This window comes from Bubalus kerabau, chromosome X (assembly GCF_029407905.1).
Source record: "Bubalus kerabau isolate K-KA32 ecotype Philippines breed swamp buffalo chromosome X, PCC_UOA_SB_1v2, whole genome shotgun sequence".
NCBI lineage: Eukaryota > Metazoa > Chordata > Mammalia > Artiodactyla > Bovidae > Bubalus > Bubalus kerabau.
In genome coordinates, this window is record NC_073647.1 from 151277630 (window position 1) to 151293535 (window position 15906).

Here is a 15906-nt window from a genome sequence, read left to right on the forward strand (position 1 = left end):
TCTTTAAAATATATTGAAAGGTATAAATACTTGAGCAGCAAATATTTCTTAGGACACTTCGTGTATGAATTAACAGCAGGAAGTAGGATTAGCTCAAATGTGTTTTCTATATATATTTCATAAAAGTATTTTACACTTAAAGTAGGAAATTGAGGGAAAACTTTTTCTTCTGGCTGCTCCATTGTTTTTGTAACCTTAAAAATACTTCAAACTCAACTGAAATATAGAAAAACATACAGAAGAGACGTCATCTCTAACACAACCACTAGTTGGCGTACTGTTTTGTTTATTTGTGTATCTGCTTTAATACGTGGTGATCATTTTCCTGTGTGTGGTTTTTGAAAAGAACATTTTATTTGTTTATGGCTGCGCTGAATCTTCCTTGCTGCATGCGGGCTTTCTCTAGTTGTGGCGGGTGCGGGCTACTCTTCCTTGAGGTGCTCTGGCTTCTCATTGCGGTGGCTTCTTTTGTTGTAGAGCACAGCAGGCTTGAGGTGTGCGAGCTTCGGTAGTTGTGCACAGGCTTAGTTGCTCCGCAGCATGTGGGATCTTCCCATTTCAGGGATCCAGCCTGTGTCTCCTGCATTGGCTGGCAGATTCTTAGCCACTACACCACTAGGGAAGCCCTTCCTTTGTTTTTAAATGTTTCTTGAAATTCTAATTTTCATTGTCCAAAGCTGAGCCTGGTGCCATATACATAATTATGCAGCATTCCTGTGTTATTGAATATTTAAGTTATATTGAGGTTTACACACTCCTGCAATTGCACCTCTCACTTTTTGTTTTGGATAGATGAAGTGGCATTAGTGAATTAAAAGGTGTGAGCCATTTTAAGGCTCTTGGTTTATGTGTCTTCTTCTAGAAAGATTGTAATCTATTGACCGTTGAACAACACATGTTTGAACAGCTCAGGTCCACTTATACGTGGACTTTTTTAATAAATATCTACTATGGTACTACACTGTTTGTGTTGGTTGAATCCACGTAATCAAATCTGGGGATCTAGACGGGGCCCCTAAACTCTGGTTCGAGAGTCAACTTCAGTTTATATTCCACCAGTATTTTGAAAATGCTTATCTCTCGCCAATATAATGATCATGACATGTTTTAAATCAATCTAAGATCGAGAAGCCCTTATTGTTTTAACATTCTTTCTTTTGATTATCAAGAAGGTTGTGCATATTTTCTGGCTGTATGTTTCCCATGGATTGGTGGTTCATGTTCCCCTTGCCCGTTTTTTTCCCCCTAGAGTGCTAGTGTTTTCTTATTGATGAATTTCTTTTTGATGTGTTTCTTATTGATGTATTTCTTATTGATATGTGCTCTATGGAAAATTAGTCATCTTTCCAATTTTGTGACAATACAGTTGGTGTTCAATTTTATTTTGGCTCTAAAAAGGCTGAAGTTGCATTTTTCTGTGGTCAAATCTTTAGTTTACTATTTTCTGCTGATTATTCTCAGTAAGTCATTTCCACTAAGAATGAATATTCCATTTTTAAGTTTTTAAAAAGGTTTCATTTTTTTGTGGTTAACTCTTTAACCTACTTGGAATTAATTGTAGTATGTCGTGCATTAGTCCACTTTCTTATGCAGAATTTTTCTTGAATCTAGGCATGGTGTATGTTCTTTTACTGTGCTTTGGATTTAGTTTAGTAGGATTCTACTTCATGTGTGTGGTCACAGTTGATAGTGACCTATCATTATCCTTTTTTTGGCTTTAGTATCAGGCTTATGCTAGCCTTGTTCTCTTTACAGCTGCAGCCTACCCTCTGAAATACTCTTTGTTCTTTGCAGCTGACCATTCTGTTTCTGTTGCACTAGCTTCATCAATGACAGGGAGAATTTTTACTTTCTCAGTCTGAGCTAATTTATTTTCTCAGTTTAAGGACTGGCCTGGGTGAGTTCTAATTTTTTAAATTCCCTGAAGTGTTTAGTGGTCTAATTCACATTCTGTTTGAGTGTTTGAAAAGAGTTTGTTTTAATGGTTAAGTCCAAAGTTATATCAATATCTGTTAAATGAAGTTTATGAAATCTTTTTCCTTATTTTGAATCTAGTCTGTCAGTTTCTTTTTTTAAATTGGTGTATAATTGCCTTACAATGTTGTGTTAGTTTCTGCTGTACAATGAAGTGAATCACCTATATATTCCTCCCTTCCTCTTGAACCCACCATCCCACCCCTCTAGGTCATCACAGAGCACCGAGCTGAGCTCCCTGTGTTACACAGCAGCTTCCCACTAGCTGTCTATTTGCACATGGTAGTGTATATGTGTCATTCCTAATCTTCCAATTCGATCCCCACCTGCCCTGTGTCTGCATGTCCTTTCTCTATGTCTATGTCTCTATTCCTCCCCTGCAAATAGGTTCACCTGTACCATTTTTTTTTAGATTCCACATACATGGGTTAATATATGATATTTGTCATGAGTTAATATATGATATTTGTTTCTTTCTTGCTGACTTACTTTACTTTGTATGGCAGACTCTGGGTCCATCCACATCTCTGAAAATGACTCAATTTCATTTCCTTTTATGGCTGAATAATATTCCATTGTATATATGTACCACATCTTCTTTATCCATTCATCCATCGATGGACATTTAGGTTACTTCTATGTACTGGCTGTTGTAAACAGTGCTGCAGTGAACGTTGGGGTACATGTGTCTATTTGAATTATGGTTTTCTCAGGATATATGCACAGTAGTGGGATTGCTGGGTCATAGGGTAGTACTACTTTTAGCTTTTTAAAGGCACTCCATACTGTTCTCCATAGTGGCTGTATCAATTTACACTTCCACCATCAGTACAAGAGGATTCCCTTTTCTCCACACTCCCTCCAGCATTTATTGTTTATAGGTTTTTTGATGATGGTCATTCTGACCAGTGTGAGCTGATTACTCACTGTAGTTTTGATTTGCATTTCTCTAATAATTAGTGATGTTGAGCATCTTTTCATGTGCCTCTTGACTGTGTTTATGTCTTTGAAGAAATGTCTGTTTAGATCTTTGCCCATTTTTTGATTGGGTTGTTTGTTGTTTTGATATTGAGCTGCATGAGATGTTTGTATATGTTGGAGATAAGTCCTTTGTCAGTTGCTTCATTTGCAAATATTTTCTCTCATTCTGAGACTTGTCTTTTTGTTTTGTTTATGTTTTCCTTTGCTCTGCAGAAGCTTTTAAGTTTATTTAGGTCCCATTTATTTATTTTTAACAAATTTTTATTACTCTAGGAGGTAGGTCAAAAAAGATCTTGCTGTGATTTATGTCAAAGAGTGTTCTGCCTATGTTTTCCTCTAAGAGTTTACAGTGTCCAGTGTTACATGTATGTCTTTGATCCATTTTGAGTTTATTTTTCTGTATCATGTTAGAGAATGTTATAGTTTCATCCTTTTACATGTTGCTGTCCAGTTTTCCCAGCACCACTTATTGAAGAGATTGTCTTCTCTTCATTGTATTTTCTTGTCTCCTTTTTCAGATTATGTGATGGTAGGTGTGTGGGTTTATCTATGGGTTTTTATCCTGTGCCATTGATCTGATCTGTATTTCTGTTTTGCTGCCAGTATCATACTTTCTCGATTACTGTAGCTGTGTAATATAGTCTGAAGTCAGGGAGCCTAATTCCTTCAATTCTGTTTTTATTTCTCAAGATTGCTTTGGCTATTCAGAGTGTTTTGTGTATCCATACAAACTGTAAAAATTTTTGTTCTAATTCTGTGAAAACTGCCATTGGTAATTTGATAGGGATTGCATTGAATCTGTAGATTGCTTTGTGTAGTATAGTCATTTTCACAATATTGATTCCTCCAATCTAAGACATCTGTTTCTGTTTATATCATCTTTAATTTCTTTCATCAGTCTTTTCTGAGTACAGGCCTTTTGCCTCCTTCAGTTCAGTTCAGTTCAGTTCAGTCGCTCAGTTGTGTCCGACTCTTTGCGACCCCATGAACAGGACGCCAGGCCTCCCTGTCCATCACCAACTCCCGGAGTTCATTCAAACTCACGTCCATCGAGTTGGTGATGCCATCCAGCCAACTCACCCTCTGTTGTCCTCTTCTCCTCCTGCCCCCAATCCCTCCCAGCGTCAGAGTCTTTTCCAGTGAGTCAACTCTTCTCATGAGGTGGCCAAAGTACTGGAGTTTCAGCTTTAGCATCAGTCCTTCCAAAGAACACCCAGGACTGATCTCCTTTAGAAAGGACTGGTTGGATCTCCTTGCAGTCCAAGGGACTCTCAAGAGTCTTCTCCAACACCACAGTTCAAAAGCATCCATTCTTCGGTGCTCAGCTTTCTTCACAGTCCAACTCTCACATCCATACATGACTACTGGAAAAAACCATAGCCTTGACTAGACGGACCTTTGTTGGCAAAGTAATGTCTCTACTTTTGAATATGCAGTCTAGGTTGGTCATAACTTTCCTTCCAGGGAGTAAGCGTCTTTTAATTTCATGGCTGCAATCACCATCTGCAGTGATTTTGGAGACCCCCAAAAATAAAGTCTGACACTGTTTCCACTGTTTCCCCATCTATTTCCCATGAAGTGATGGGACCAGATGCCATGATCTTAGTTTTCTGAATGTTGAGCTTTAAGCCAACTTTTTCACTCTCCTCTTTCACTTTGCCTCCTTAGATAGATTTATTCCCAGGTGTTTTATTCTTTTTGTTGCATTGGTAAATGGGATTGTTTCCTTAATTTCTCTTTCTGATCTTTCATTGTTAGTGTATAGGAATGCAAGCCAAATGCATCGATTAGTGCTAATAGTTTTTCTGGTGGCATCTTTAGGATTTTTCTATGTAGAGTACATCTGAAAACAGAGTTTAACTTCTTTTAAAATTTGTATTCCTTTTATTTCTTTTTCTTCTCTGATTGCCATGGCTAGGACTTCCAAAACTATGTTGCATAATAGTGGTGAGAGTGCACATCCTTGTCTTGTTCCTTATGTTAGAGAAAATGCTTTCAGGTTTTCACCATTGAGAATGATGTTATTAGTTGTGGGTTTGTTGTATACGGCCTTTATTATGGGCTTTTGTTGGGGTAGGTTCCCTGTATGCCCACTTTCTGGAGAGTTTCTTTTTTTTTATCATAAATGGATATTGAAATTTGTCAATTTTTTTCAGCATCTATTGAGATGATCATATGCTTTTTATTCTTCAACTTGTTGATATGGTATATCACAGTGATTTGTGTATATTGAAGAATCCTTGCATCCCTGGGATAAATCCCACTTGATCATGGTGTATGATCCTTTTAATGCATTGCTTGATTCTCTTTGCTAGTGTTTTGTTGAGGATTGTTGAATCTGTGTTCGTCAGTTATAGTGGTCTGTAATTTTCTTGTGATATCTTTGGCTGGTTGTGGTATCAGGATGATAGTGGCCTTGTAGAACAAGTTTGGGACGTTCCTCCCTCTGCAATTTTGTGGAAGAGTTTGAGAAGGATAGGTATTAACTCTTCTCTAAATGTTTGTTAGAACTGGTCTGTGAAGCCATCTAGTCCCGGCCTTTTGTTTGTTGGAAGATTTTAAATTACAGTTTCAATTTTATTACTTATCATTCACCTGTTTATTTCTTCCTGGTTCAGTCTTAGAAGGTTGTACCTTTCTAAGAATTTGTTCATTTCCTCCAGATTGTCCTGTTTATTGGTGTATAGTTGCTTGTAGTAGTCTCTTATCCTTTGTATTTCTGTGGAGTCAGCTGTAACTTCTTTTTTTTCATTTCTAATTTATTGATTTGAATCCTCTCCCTTTTTTTCTTGATGAGTCTGGCTAAAGGTTTATCAATTTTGTTCATCTTCTCAAGTAACCAACTTTTAGCTTAATTGATCTTTGCTGTTGTCTTCTTTGTTGCTGTTCCATGTATATCTGCTCTGATATTTATGATTTCTTCTGCTACAGGATTTTGTTGTTGTTCTTTCTCTAGTTGCTTTAGGTGTAACGTTAGATTGTTGAGATTTTTCTTGTTTCTTGAGGTGATATTGAATTGCTATAAACTTCCCTCCTTTAACTGCTTTTTGTTGTGTGCTCTGTAAGTTTTGGGTCATTGTGTTTTTGTTTTCATTTGCTTCTATGTATTTTTTTATTTCCTCTTTGATTTCTTCAGTGATCTCTTGGTTATTTAGTATATTGTTTAGCTTCCATGTGTTTTTTAAAATAGTTTTTTCCTGTAACTGCTATCTAATCTCATAGCATTGTGGTTGAAAAAGGTGCTTGATACAGTTTAAATTTTGTTAAATTTATCGAGACTTGATTTGTGACTCAAGATGTGATCCTTCCTGGAGAATGTTCCATGTGTGTAAGAAGAAAGTGTATTCTGCTGCTTTCAGATGGAATGTCCTATAAATATCAATTAAGTCTATCTCTCTGGTCTAATGTGTCATTTCTAGCTTGTGTTTCCTTATTTTCTGTCTGGATGATCTGTCCATTGGTATAAGTGGGGTGTTAAAGTCCACCACTATTATTGTTACTGTCAATTTCCCCATTTATGGCTGTTACCATTTGCCTTATGTATTGAGGTGCTCCTGTATTGTGTGCATATATATTTATAATTGTTGTATTTTTTTTGGATTGATCCCTTGATCATTATGTAGTGTCCTTCCTTGTCTCTTATAATGATCTTTATTTTAAAGTCTGTTTGTCTGATATGAGTACTGCTACTCCAGCTTTCTTCTCATTTCTATTTGCGTGGCATATCTTTTTCCATCCCTTCATATTCAGTCTGTATGTGTCTTTATGTCTGAAGTGGGTCTCTTGCAGACAGCATATACATGGGTCTTGTTTTTGTATCCATTCAGCCAGTCTGTGTCTTTTGGTTGGAGCATTTAATCCATTTCCATTCAAGGGCTTCCCTGGTGGCTCAGAGGTTAAAGCTTCTGCCTGCATTGCAGGAGACCTGGGTTTGATCCCTGGGTTGGGAAGATGCACTGGAGAAGGAAATGGCAACCCACTCCAGTATTCTTGCCTGGAGAATCCCATGGACAGAGAAGCTTGGTGGGCTACAGTCCACGGGGTCGCAAAGCGTCGGACACGACTGAGTGACTTCACTCATTCACTCACTCATGATCCTGTTACCATTTTCTTAATTTTTGGGGGTTTGTTTTTGTGGGCCTTTTTCTTCTCCTGTGTGTCCTGCCTATAGAAGTTCCTTTAACATTTGTTGTAAAGCTGATTTGGTGGTGCTGAATTCTCCTAGCTTTTGCTTGTCTGTAAAGTTTTTGATTTGTCCGTTAAATCTGAGTGAGATCCTTACTGGATAGAGTAATGTTGGTTTTATACTCTGTCAATTTCTGAGAGATGTGCTGAGGGTCCATAATTTTCATCTCTCCCACTTCTCCTCCACCACCCACAACATTTGTGGGTTTTTTTGTTTTGTTTTTTGAGCAGAGAAAGGTTTATTGTAGGGCCAAGTAAGGAGAACAGGTGGCTCATGCTCAAAATCCCAAACTCCCCAGTGCTTTTGGGGGAGAAATTTTTAATAGGCAAATTTTCTGGTGAGGGCTCTGTCCTTATTTCTGTCTTAGGGACATTGCAGGCTTGAATTCTGAAAATAGATTTGCCGCTTTGCATTGGCTTCTGGAAAGCCCCCAGCCACTTTTTGGATTCCTTCTAGCAAGTGCTAGATGGTGTGCTTTTTGTGTTTGTTTAGATGGAAATTCGTCTGTAATGTCATTCCACTGTTTGCTACTCTTCTTTTCATTTAACCCTACTTATATCCCTAATTTAATTCTTACCCATTTCAGTACTTGTTTGCCAGACACTTTAAATCCTTTTAGTTAAGCTGGACCTGAATGTATTTCTTCTTCCCTATGTTTCAAATTAAATTAAACCATTACATTTTACTGGTGGGGAAGGCTATAGTTTTCTCTTTTCAGTTACTTAACTGCATCAGATGAGACAAAGCATGTATATTCATTTAGTGTAAAAGTGTCATTTACTATAGGATTTTAGATATACATATAATACATATAATAAGTTCTGTTCTACACTACTAAGTATATACTTTCTACTCTTTAGCTAAAGGATAGAAGAAAGAGATAGAACAAGATCTCCATTTGTTTCTTGTTTGTGTTCTATTAATAACAATTTCTTAGATGTTATTTACTGCTGAACTGCCATGAATCTAGGCAGTGTACTCTTAAACTCGGCCCAGTTGTATGTTTCCAGATTATGTGCAAAATAGTTAAAATAAATATCCATTAGTTCAAATAACTTAGGGGATTTTCTTAAAACCCAAATGAATAATGATGCTCATGTTATAACCTTGAGAAAATTAGCCACGTTGAACCTTAATTTTCTCCTTTGTAAGATAGAGGAAAATTATTACGTTTTACAGTGTCTAGGATTATAAATAGGTCAGATGAAAGTGAATCTTAGTAAGTGTTTTTGGGTTTACTGATTTCTCTCTTGCATATATTATTTCCCTTTTGGGAACCTTATTTTACTTTGATTAATATACTTTAACATATTTAACCAGATATTTTCATCTCCTCCAATAATCTGCAGAGAATTGAGGGAGTAGCCGAATTTTCTCCTATATTTGAAACCCCAATGAAAAGTTCCTGAACTGGAAAGTGAAGTGAGTCTCATCACATTGTGGCTCACCCCCAGTCAAGCTGCTCTTTCCAGAACCCACTGGGCTGTTTGTCTCACAGGGTAAGACAGAGTGTGGAGGAGAAGGTTCTTAACTTGTGGCCATGAATCTTGAGCCATTCTGGAAATAAAAGGAAGGATTCTAATTCGTGTGACAAATCCATGTACCTCCAGTGGAAAAAAGTCCTGCTGAAATTGTTTTCTCTTTTGTTTCATTTTTGTATTTGTTCTAGACGCAACTCAGAAACCAGCTAATTCACGAACTGATGCACCCTGTTCTAAATGGTAAAGTGCAGTCCCCATCCATCTCAGTGGAAGAGAGCTCCCTCTTAATAGGAGCTTCCAACTCTCTAGTGGCCGATCACTTACAGAGATGTGGCTATGAGTATTCGCTTTCTGTCTTCTTTCCGGAAAGTGGCTTGGCAAAAGAAAAGGTAACATCTTTGCTTTTCTGAACTTTGTGTTAGTAGCTTCTTCCTCAGGTAATAACGAAGTGCTCCCTGGATAGCTGGGTCTGTTTCTTTTTTGTCTCTGAAATTACATCATGTATTTGTTAATGTGACAAAGGAGTATGAAATCTAACATTGTTACCAGTTCCTTTGCGGCTTGCTTTGTCTTTATAAAATTGTGATGTTTTGGAGCTAGAATTGACCTGACACTCCATGTAGTCTGAGACCCTAAACTGCCATTTATCTTGAACATCTGTTGTGAGACTGCTGCTGCTGCTGCTGCTAAGTCGCTTCAGTCGTGTCTGACTCTGTGCGACCCCATAGACGGCAGCCCACCAGGCTCCCCCATCCGTGGGATTCTCCAGGCAAGAACACTGGAGTGGGTTGCCATTTCCTTCTCCAATGCATGAAAGTGAAAAAAATAAAGTGAAGTTGCTCAGTCGTGTCCGACTCCTAGGGACCCCATGGACTGCAGCCCACCAGGCCCCCCGTCCATGGGATTTTCCAGGCAAGAATACTGGAGTGGGTTGCCATTATAGTAGATGAATTAGAGGTGAGGATCCAGCCTCTGGCGAGGTGAGATGATTTACTCAAACGGACATGATTTGTAAGTGGCAACCAGGGCATTAATCTACATCTACAATGTACTTTCGTAACTCTGCTACAGTCTCTTCAGATACTTGTCCTGTTTGTGATTAAGTAAGAGAAGAATACTGCTGCTGCTGCTACTGCTAAGTCGCTTCAGTCGTGTCCGACTCTGTGCGACCCCATAGACTCCACAATCCCTGAGATTCTCCAGGCAAGAACACTGGACTGGGTTGCCATTTCCTTCTCCAGTGCATGAAAAGTGAAAAGTGAAAGTGAAGTCGCTCAGTCGTGTCTGACTCTTAGCGACCCCATGGACTGCAGCCTACCAGGCTCCTCCATCCATGGGATTTTCCAGGCAAGAGGACTGGAGTGGGATGCCATTGCCTTCTCCGAAGAGAAGAATAAGTACCTTTTAAAAACCTGTGGAGTTCTTAAATAGCGAAACAGCTTTTTCCTAATTATTTTAACTGTCTCTCCACCAACCATTGAACATACTAGTTACACTGTGTTATTTTAAAGGTAGATAGATATAGCCAACTCTCTGGGTTTTTTTAATAGACTTAATTTTTTAGAGCAGTCTATGTTTATAGCAAAAAGCAGTGCATCTGCTCCCTGACCCCACACAAGCATAGCCTCCCCCACAACCCCAGCATTTTCTACTGTGTACATTTTTACATTCAGTGAACCTACACTGGCACTTCATTATCCCCTGAAGTCTGTAGTTTACATCAGGGTTCAGTCTTGGGGTTGTCCCTGTGTTTTTGCTGTTTATCTTGGCCATAATTGCCCAAGAGTGGGATACTCAGAAGTTGTAAGAGAACAACAGTGTTGTTATTGGAAAAACTTAAAATTTAAATATCCTGTGTAGGGACTTCCCTGGTGGCTCTGCCTAAGACTCCACACTCCCAGTGCAGGGGTTCTGGGTTCAATCCTCAGTTAGGGAACTGGATCTCACATACCACAGCTAAGACCCAGCCCAGCCAAGTAAATAAATAAATACTTAAGTAAACAAATAATAAATAGATACATTATATTTAAACAAGCAAATTTTACCAGCCTTAGAAATTCCTTTTTGATCCTTCCACCTGTGTTTCTCATATTTCACAATTTTGCCACTCAAACGAATAATAGTCAATCACATCGTTATAGCACTGATGTAGTTCACACTCTTAAAGATTTCTGTACTATAAAATATTTTCTTTAAAGGAAAACCAACAGAAGATTATATCAATGTCCTCAGGGTAGACATAATAATACACATGATAGTAGAAATACATGTTAAAAATATTCACTCAAGGGACATCCCTGGTGGTGGAGTGGCTAAGAATCTGCCTGCCAATGCAGGGGACACAGATTCAATTCCCTGGCCTGGGAAGATCCCACGTGCTGCAGAGCAAATAAGCCCCCAAGCCCTAGAGCTTCTGCTCTGTAATAAGAGAAGCCACTGCAATGAGAAGCCTGCACACTGCAGTGAAGAGTAGCCCCCACTGGCCACAACTAGAGAAAGCCCATGCACAGCAACGAAGACCCAGTGCAACCAGGATAAATAAAATTTAAAAAATTACGCAAAATGTTTGACCACAGGTGTATCTAAAATAGCTTTAAACATTTATAGTTTCAAAGAGAGTAAAAACTTAGTTTATTTCCATTTTGAAGCAATAGTAATTTTAAAACTTCATTGCCATTGAGAGACCCTGGAATATACTCACATGTTCATGGGTGAACTCAGATATTTGAGTGTCAGCTGTAAGCCATTAACCATTTCTGTTATTCTGTCAGGCATGTCATTTTTTAAAGATATTAAAATTTTTTTTTGAATTTATTTTAGACTGTGCTGGGTTTTCGTTGCTGCATGTGCTTTTCTCTAGTTGTGGCAAGCGGGGCTAGTTTTTGTTTCAGCATGAGGCTTCTCTTTGCCGGCGCTTCTCTTGTGGAGTACGGGCTCTCTGGCCGGTGGGCTTCAGTAGTTGTAGCAGGTGAGCTGTAGAGTTTCCCACTGCAACTCGAGATGAGGCCCAATTCCCCTGCAGCGAATCGAGAGCAATCCCAAGTACCCCCTTGCAACTCGAAAGGAGGCCTGACTCCCCTGAGGCAACATGAGAGGTTCCCTCAGGTCCCCATTGCAACTCGAGAGGAACCCCAAGCTTTCCACCGCAACTCGAGAAAAACCACGCAATTCCCCACTCTATGCGAGATGACTCTCGATTCGCCTGCAGCAACTCGAGAGCAATTGAGAGTTCCCCCCTCACTCAAAAGGAGGCCTGACTTCCCTGAGGCAACACGAGAGGTTCCCTGAGGTCCCTGTTGAGTGGGGATGTCAAAGTTTAGTGTAATTTAAATGAAGAGCCACAATTTAAATAAAATAATTGTGGTGCACAGGCTTACCTGCTCCATGGCATGTGGGATCTTCCCGGACCAGGGATCAAACTCATGTCTCCTATATTGGCAAGCAGATTCTTCACCACTGAGTCACCAGGGAAGCCCCAGGTATATCATCTTTGATGTGAATTATTTGGAGGTTAGTTACATGATCAAGAGAAATTTTATCCTTTTGACCTCAAAGTTTAGTGTAATTTATTTAATAGTATGAGAAAGCTTACATTTTACGTTATTAGCATATATTTATAATCTTATTTAGTCTGAACCATGATTTTTAGTCTTATATTCCGAAACATCCTAAATCATCACTTAATCGTTGATGTTGAAATATGTGTACTTTTTCTTTTTTAAGGTATTTACTATGCAGAATCTATTGCATCTTTTTAAAATCAGTCCTGAATCCAGTCTCTACAAATCACTGGTAGGATTGTTTAGTTTTTAATAATCTGCTTTGGTTTGTTAATAATAACTGAATAGTTGAATAAAAGTAAACTGTTTTCTTTTAACAGATTTCAGGCTTTGATAAAGAAAACCAAAAAGGTAGGAGACTTCATCTTTGTAGAGAATCGGAACATTTTTGTTATGTGTTTTTTTGTATAAAAGTATGAAACTAATAATTTTTAGGTGGAAGAATAGGGCATTTAAATTGAATCATTTAAGGGAATTTAAATTGAATCATTGGCTTTTCCTTGCTGGCAGTTCATTTTAAAATAGAACCAGTCATTTGTTTTGATAAATGTGGATCCTTTTCCCCCAATTTTCAACCTTTTAAGATAGCTCTTACTCAAATAAGAAAGCTAGAGATAGCATCAAAAGCCCTACAAATAGGTTGAATGCTAGTTTTTTTTTTTTTTTTTTTTTTAAGATACCCACTGTATGAAACACCTCCAAAACAAAGAGAACAATGTTTAGGCATCTGTCTTTGTATCCTAGATATCCCCCAAGTACAGTATATCGAGTATTGTATTCGTATTTGCTTGAAGAATGAACTGTATGTTGTATGTTATTTTTGTAATCAAGTGTTTATATAGGTCTAATGCTGTCGCTTCAGTCATGTCTCACTCTTCGCTACCCTATGGACTGTAGCCCTCCAGGCTCCTCTGTCCATGGGATTTTCTGGGCAAGAATACTGGAGTGGGTTGCCATTTCCTTCTCTAGGGAATCTTCCTGACCCAGGGATTGAACCCTCATCTTTTAAGTCTCCTGCATTGTCAGGTGAGTTCTTTACCACTAGCGCCACCTGGGAAGCCCAACTACTCTGAGATAATAGAAAAAGTATATATTGATCTCTACCCCCAAGTCCCAGCACACAGCTCCCCAAACCCATGTAATTTCCTAAGAACACATGGAGCATCTCTTGTTCTGGTGTTGGTCTTTGACCTCAGTTCTTGACACAGGGCTCCAGAAACCCTTGCAGTTTCTGGGTGTCTCTTGTTTGAACGAGCCAGCACTGGGTATGCTCCTGGATAGGGGCTGGTCATCAGAAGGACCAAGCCATGATTAGAAGCTTGGGGTTTTCAGCCCTGCCCCCGCATTCTGTTGAAGGGAGAAGGACTAAAAATGGTGTTAATAATCAGTCACGCATGTGTGATGAAGTCTTCATAAATCCCCAAAGTACAGGGTTCACAGATCTTCCAGGTCAGTGCACAGGTGGAGGTGCTGGGGGAGTGGCATGCCTGGAGAGGGCATGGAACTCAGGCTCCTGCTCAGCTCCTGTGCAGTTCTCCTATTCAGCTGTTCATCTGTATCCATTATCATGTCCTTTAATAAATTGCCAAGTCTAAGTGCTTCACTGAGTTCTGTGAGCTGTCGGACACATTCAACAAGCGCAAGGAGGAGGATGGCATCTCCTATCAATAGCCATTGCTCAGAAGCACAGGTGACAACCTGGGCTTGGGGCTGGCATCTGAAGGACGTGTTAAGATATCTGTGAGAGGTGGGGGATCAGTGTTGTGGTAATGAGGCCCTTCACCGGTGGGATCAGTTCCTAGCTCCAGGTGGACAGTGTCAGAATTGAGTTAAATTGTAGGACACGCCGCTGGCCTCATAAGAGTATGGCTTGGTGTGGGGAGAAACCCCCACACTGGGTGAGCAGGGGTGCCAAGAGTGAAGTGTGGTGCCCTATTCTGTGTAAAAGCCGAGGAGGCTGACAGGGAGTGGAGAGGTGAAAGAGGTGGATTTTTGCCTACACAGAAGGAGGGAAGCTGAGGTTCTTTCTCCCTTTACAGCTGCTGTGGGTGCCAGGCCACGGGCTGGACTTGATGGACTTGGTAGTATGAACGTAAGCCAGTACCCTGCCTGTGTTGCATAGCTGTTATTTGGAGCTTTTCAAAAAATCTGTAACATGATGTAATGGCCCTATTAATGTTGGTGTGCTCCTGGATTTTGTCTGTTGCCAACATTGCTACCATCCTCATTGGGACATTCATTAATTACCATTCGGCAAACACTTGAGTACCTAGTTTCTGCCAGTCATTCGTCTGTCACTTAACTGCCTGGCCTCCTGGATGTAATGTTAGCAGAGGATAAGTGAATCACATGACATTCTATTTTTGTTCTGTTTTATTGTATTGTTGGGCTTCCCTTGTGGCTCAGCTGGTAAAGAATCCACCTGCAATGTGGGAGATCTGGGTTGGGAAGATCCCCTGGAGAAGGGAACGGCTACCCACTCCCTTATTCTGGCCTGGAGAATTCCATGGACTGTATAGTCCATGGGATCGCAAAGAGTCAGACACAACTGAGCGACTTCCACTTCACTTCACTTCATTGTATTATTGGAGTATAGGTGACTTACAGTATTGCATTGATTTCAGCTGTACAGAAAAGTGATTCAGTTATACATACATATACATTCTTTTTCCTATTCTTTCCCTCATATCCAGTATCATAGGATATTGAACATAGTTCCTGTGCTGTACAGTAGGATCTTGTTGCTTATCCATGCTGTATATAATATTTGGATCACAAGATACTCTAGACCACCTGCAGAGTAGCTCATCCTTACTGAAGCTGAGGATGATAGGTGATCCGGGGTTGTAGAGTCTAAGGCAATGGTGTCTAGTGTAACTCTGTGATGATGGAAATGTCTGAATCTGTGTTTTCTAATATTGTAGCCACTAGCCACCATGGGGTTACTGAGCACTTCAAATGTGGTTGGTGTGAGGAACTGAGATTATAATTTAAATAGCTACACGATTTTTGGCTACTGGTTGTCATATTGGACAGCACTGCTCCTGCTGCTGCTAAGTCGCTTCAGTCATGTCCGACTCTGTGCGACCCCATAGACGGCAGCCCACCAGGCTCCCCCGTCCTTGGGATTCTCCAGGCAAGAACACTGGAGTGGGTTGCCATTTCCTTCTCCAATGCAGGAAAGTGAAAAGTGAAAGTGAAGTCGCTCAGTTGTGTCCGACCCTCAGTGACCCCATGGACTGCAGCCTTCCAGGCTCCTCCATCCATGGGATTTTCCAGGCAAGAGTACTGGAGTGGGGTGCCATTGCCTTCTCCATTGGACAGTACAGGTCTAAGTAAATAGCTGCTGTCTGTAGTGTAACTATTTCAGGAAGGAATTAGGGGCTGTAAGGGGTTTTTAAATAATCCACTTATTTCTAGGTATGTATATTATTAAAAATAGCTTTTTGCTTTTAAAGTCATTCTTTGAACCTTTCTAGTTCAGAAAGACGTCTGGTCAACATCTCATACCAGCTTCACCCAGCCTCCGAGTAAAATCCCTGAAAGTAAGAAAAACTGAATTGCAGACACGTCATGTATCCTAGTGGCATAATTTGGATAAAACTCTTGGCTAACGGTAAAACAGCTACTGTTACAATGAAATGATTTTAAAATCAGTGACTTCCAATTAAGAAATTGTTGTTATTGTTCAGTCACTAAGTTGTGTCCAATGCTTTGAGACCCC

At 39.7% G+C, this 15906-nt stretch overlaps 1 protein-coding gene across 12 annotated transcripts in view; it reads left to right on the top strand.

Moving 5' to 3' along the window:
* The window catches only part of OFD1 (OFD1 centriole and centriolar satellite protein), a 59456-nt gene that overhangs the window by 823 nt on the left and 42727 nt on the right, over positions 1-15906 (top strand). For 3 of the 12 annotated variants that reach the window (XM_055565724.1, XM_055565727.1, XM_055565722.1), the window contains exons 3-7: positions 8811-9011; positions 11994-12101; positions 12346-12414; positions 12503-12533; positions 13080-13208. In XM_055565724.1, coding sequence (XP_055421699.1) covers positions 8811-9011; positions 11994-12101; positions 12346-12414; positions 12503-12533; positions 13080-13208 — 538 coding nt within the window. Of the gene's footprint in view, positions 1-8490; positions 8641-8810; positions 9012-11993; positions 12102-12345; positions 12415-12502; positions 12534-13079; positions 13209-15661; positions 15728-15906 lie in introns of all 12 variants that reach the window. The other 9 variants (XM_055565733.1, XM_055565735.1, XM_055565729.1 and 6 more) reach the window with 8 other exon arrangements.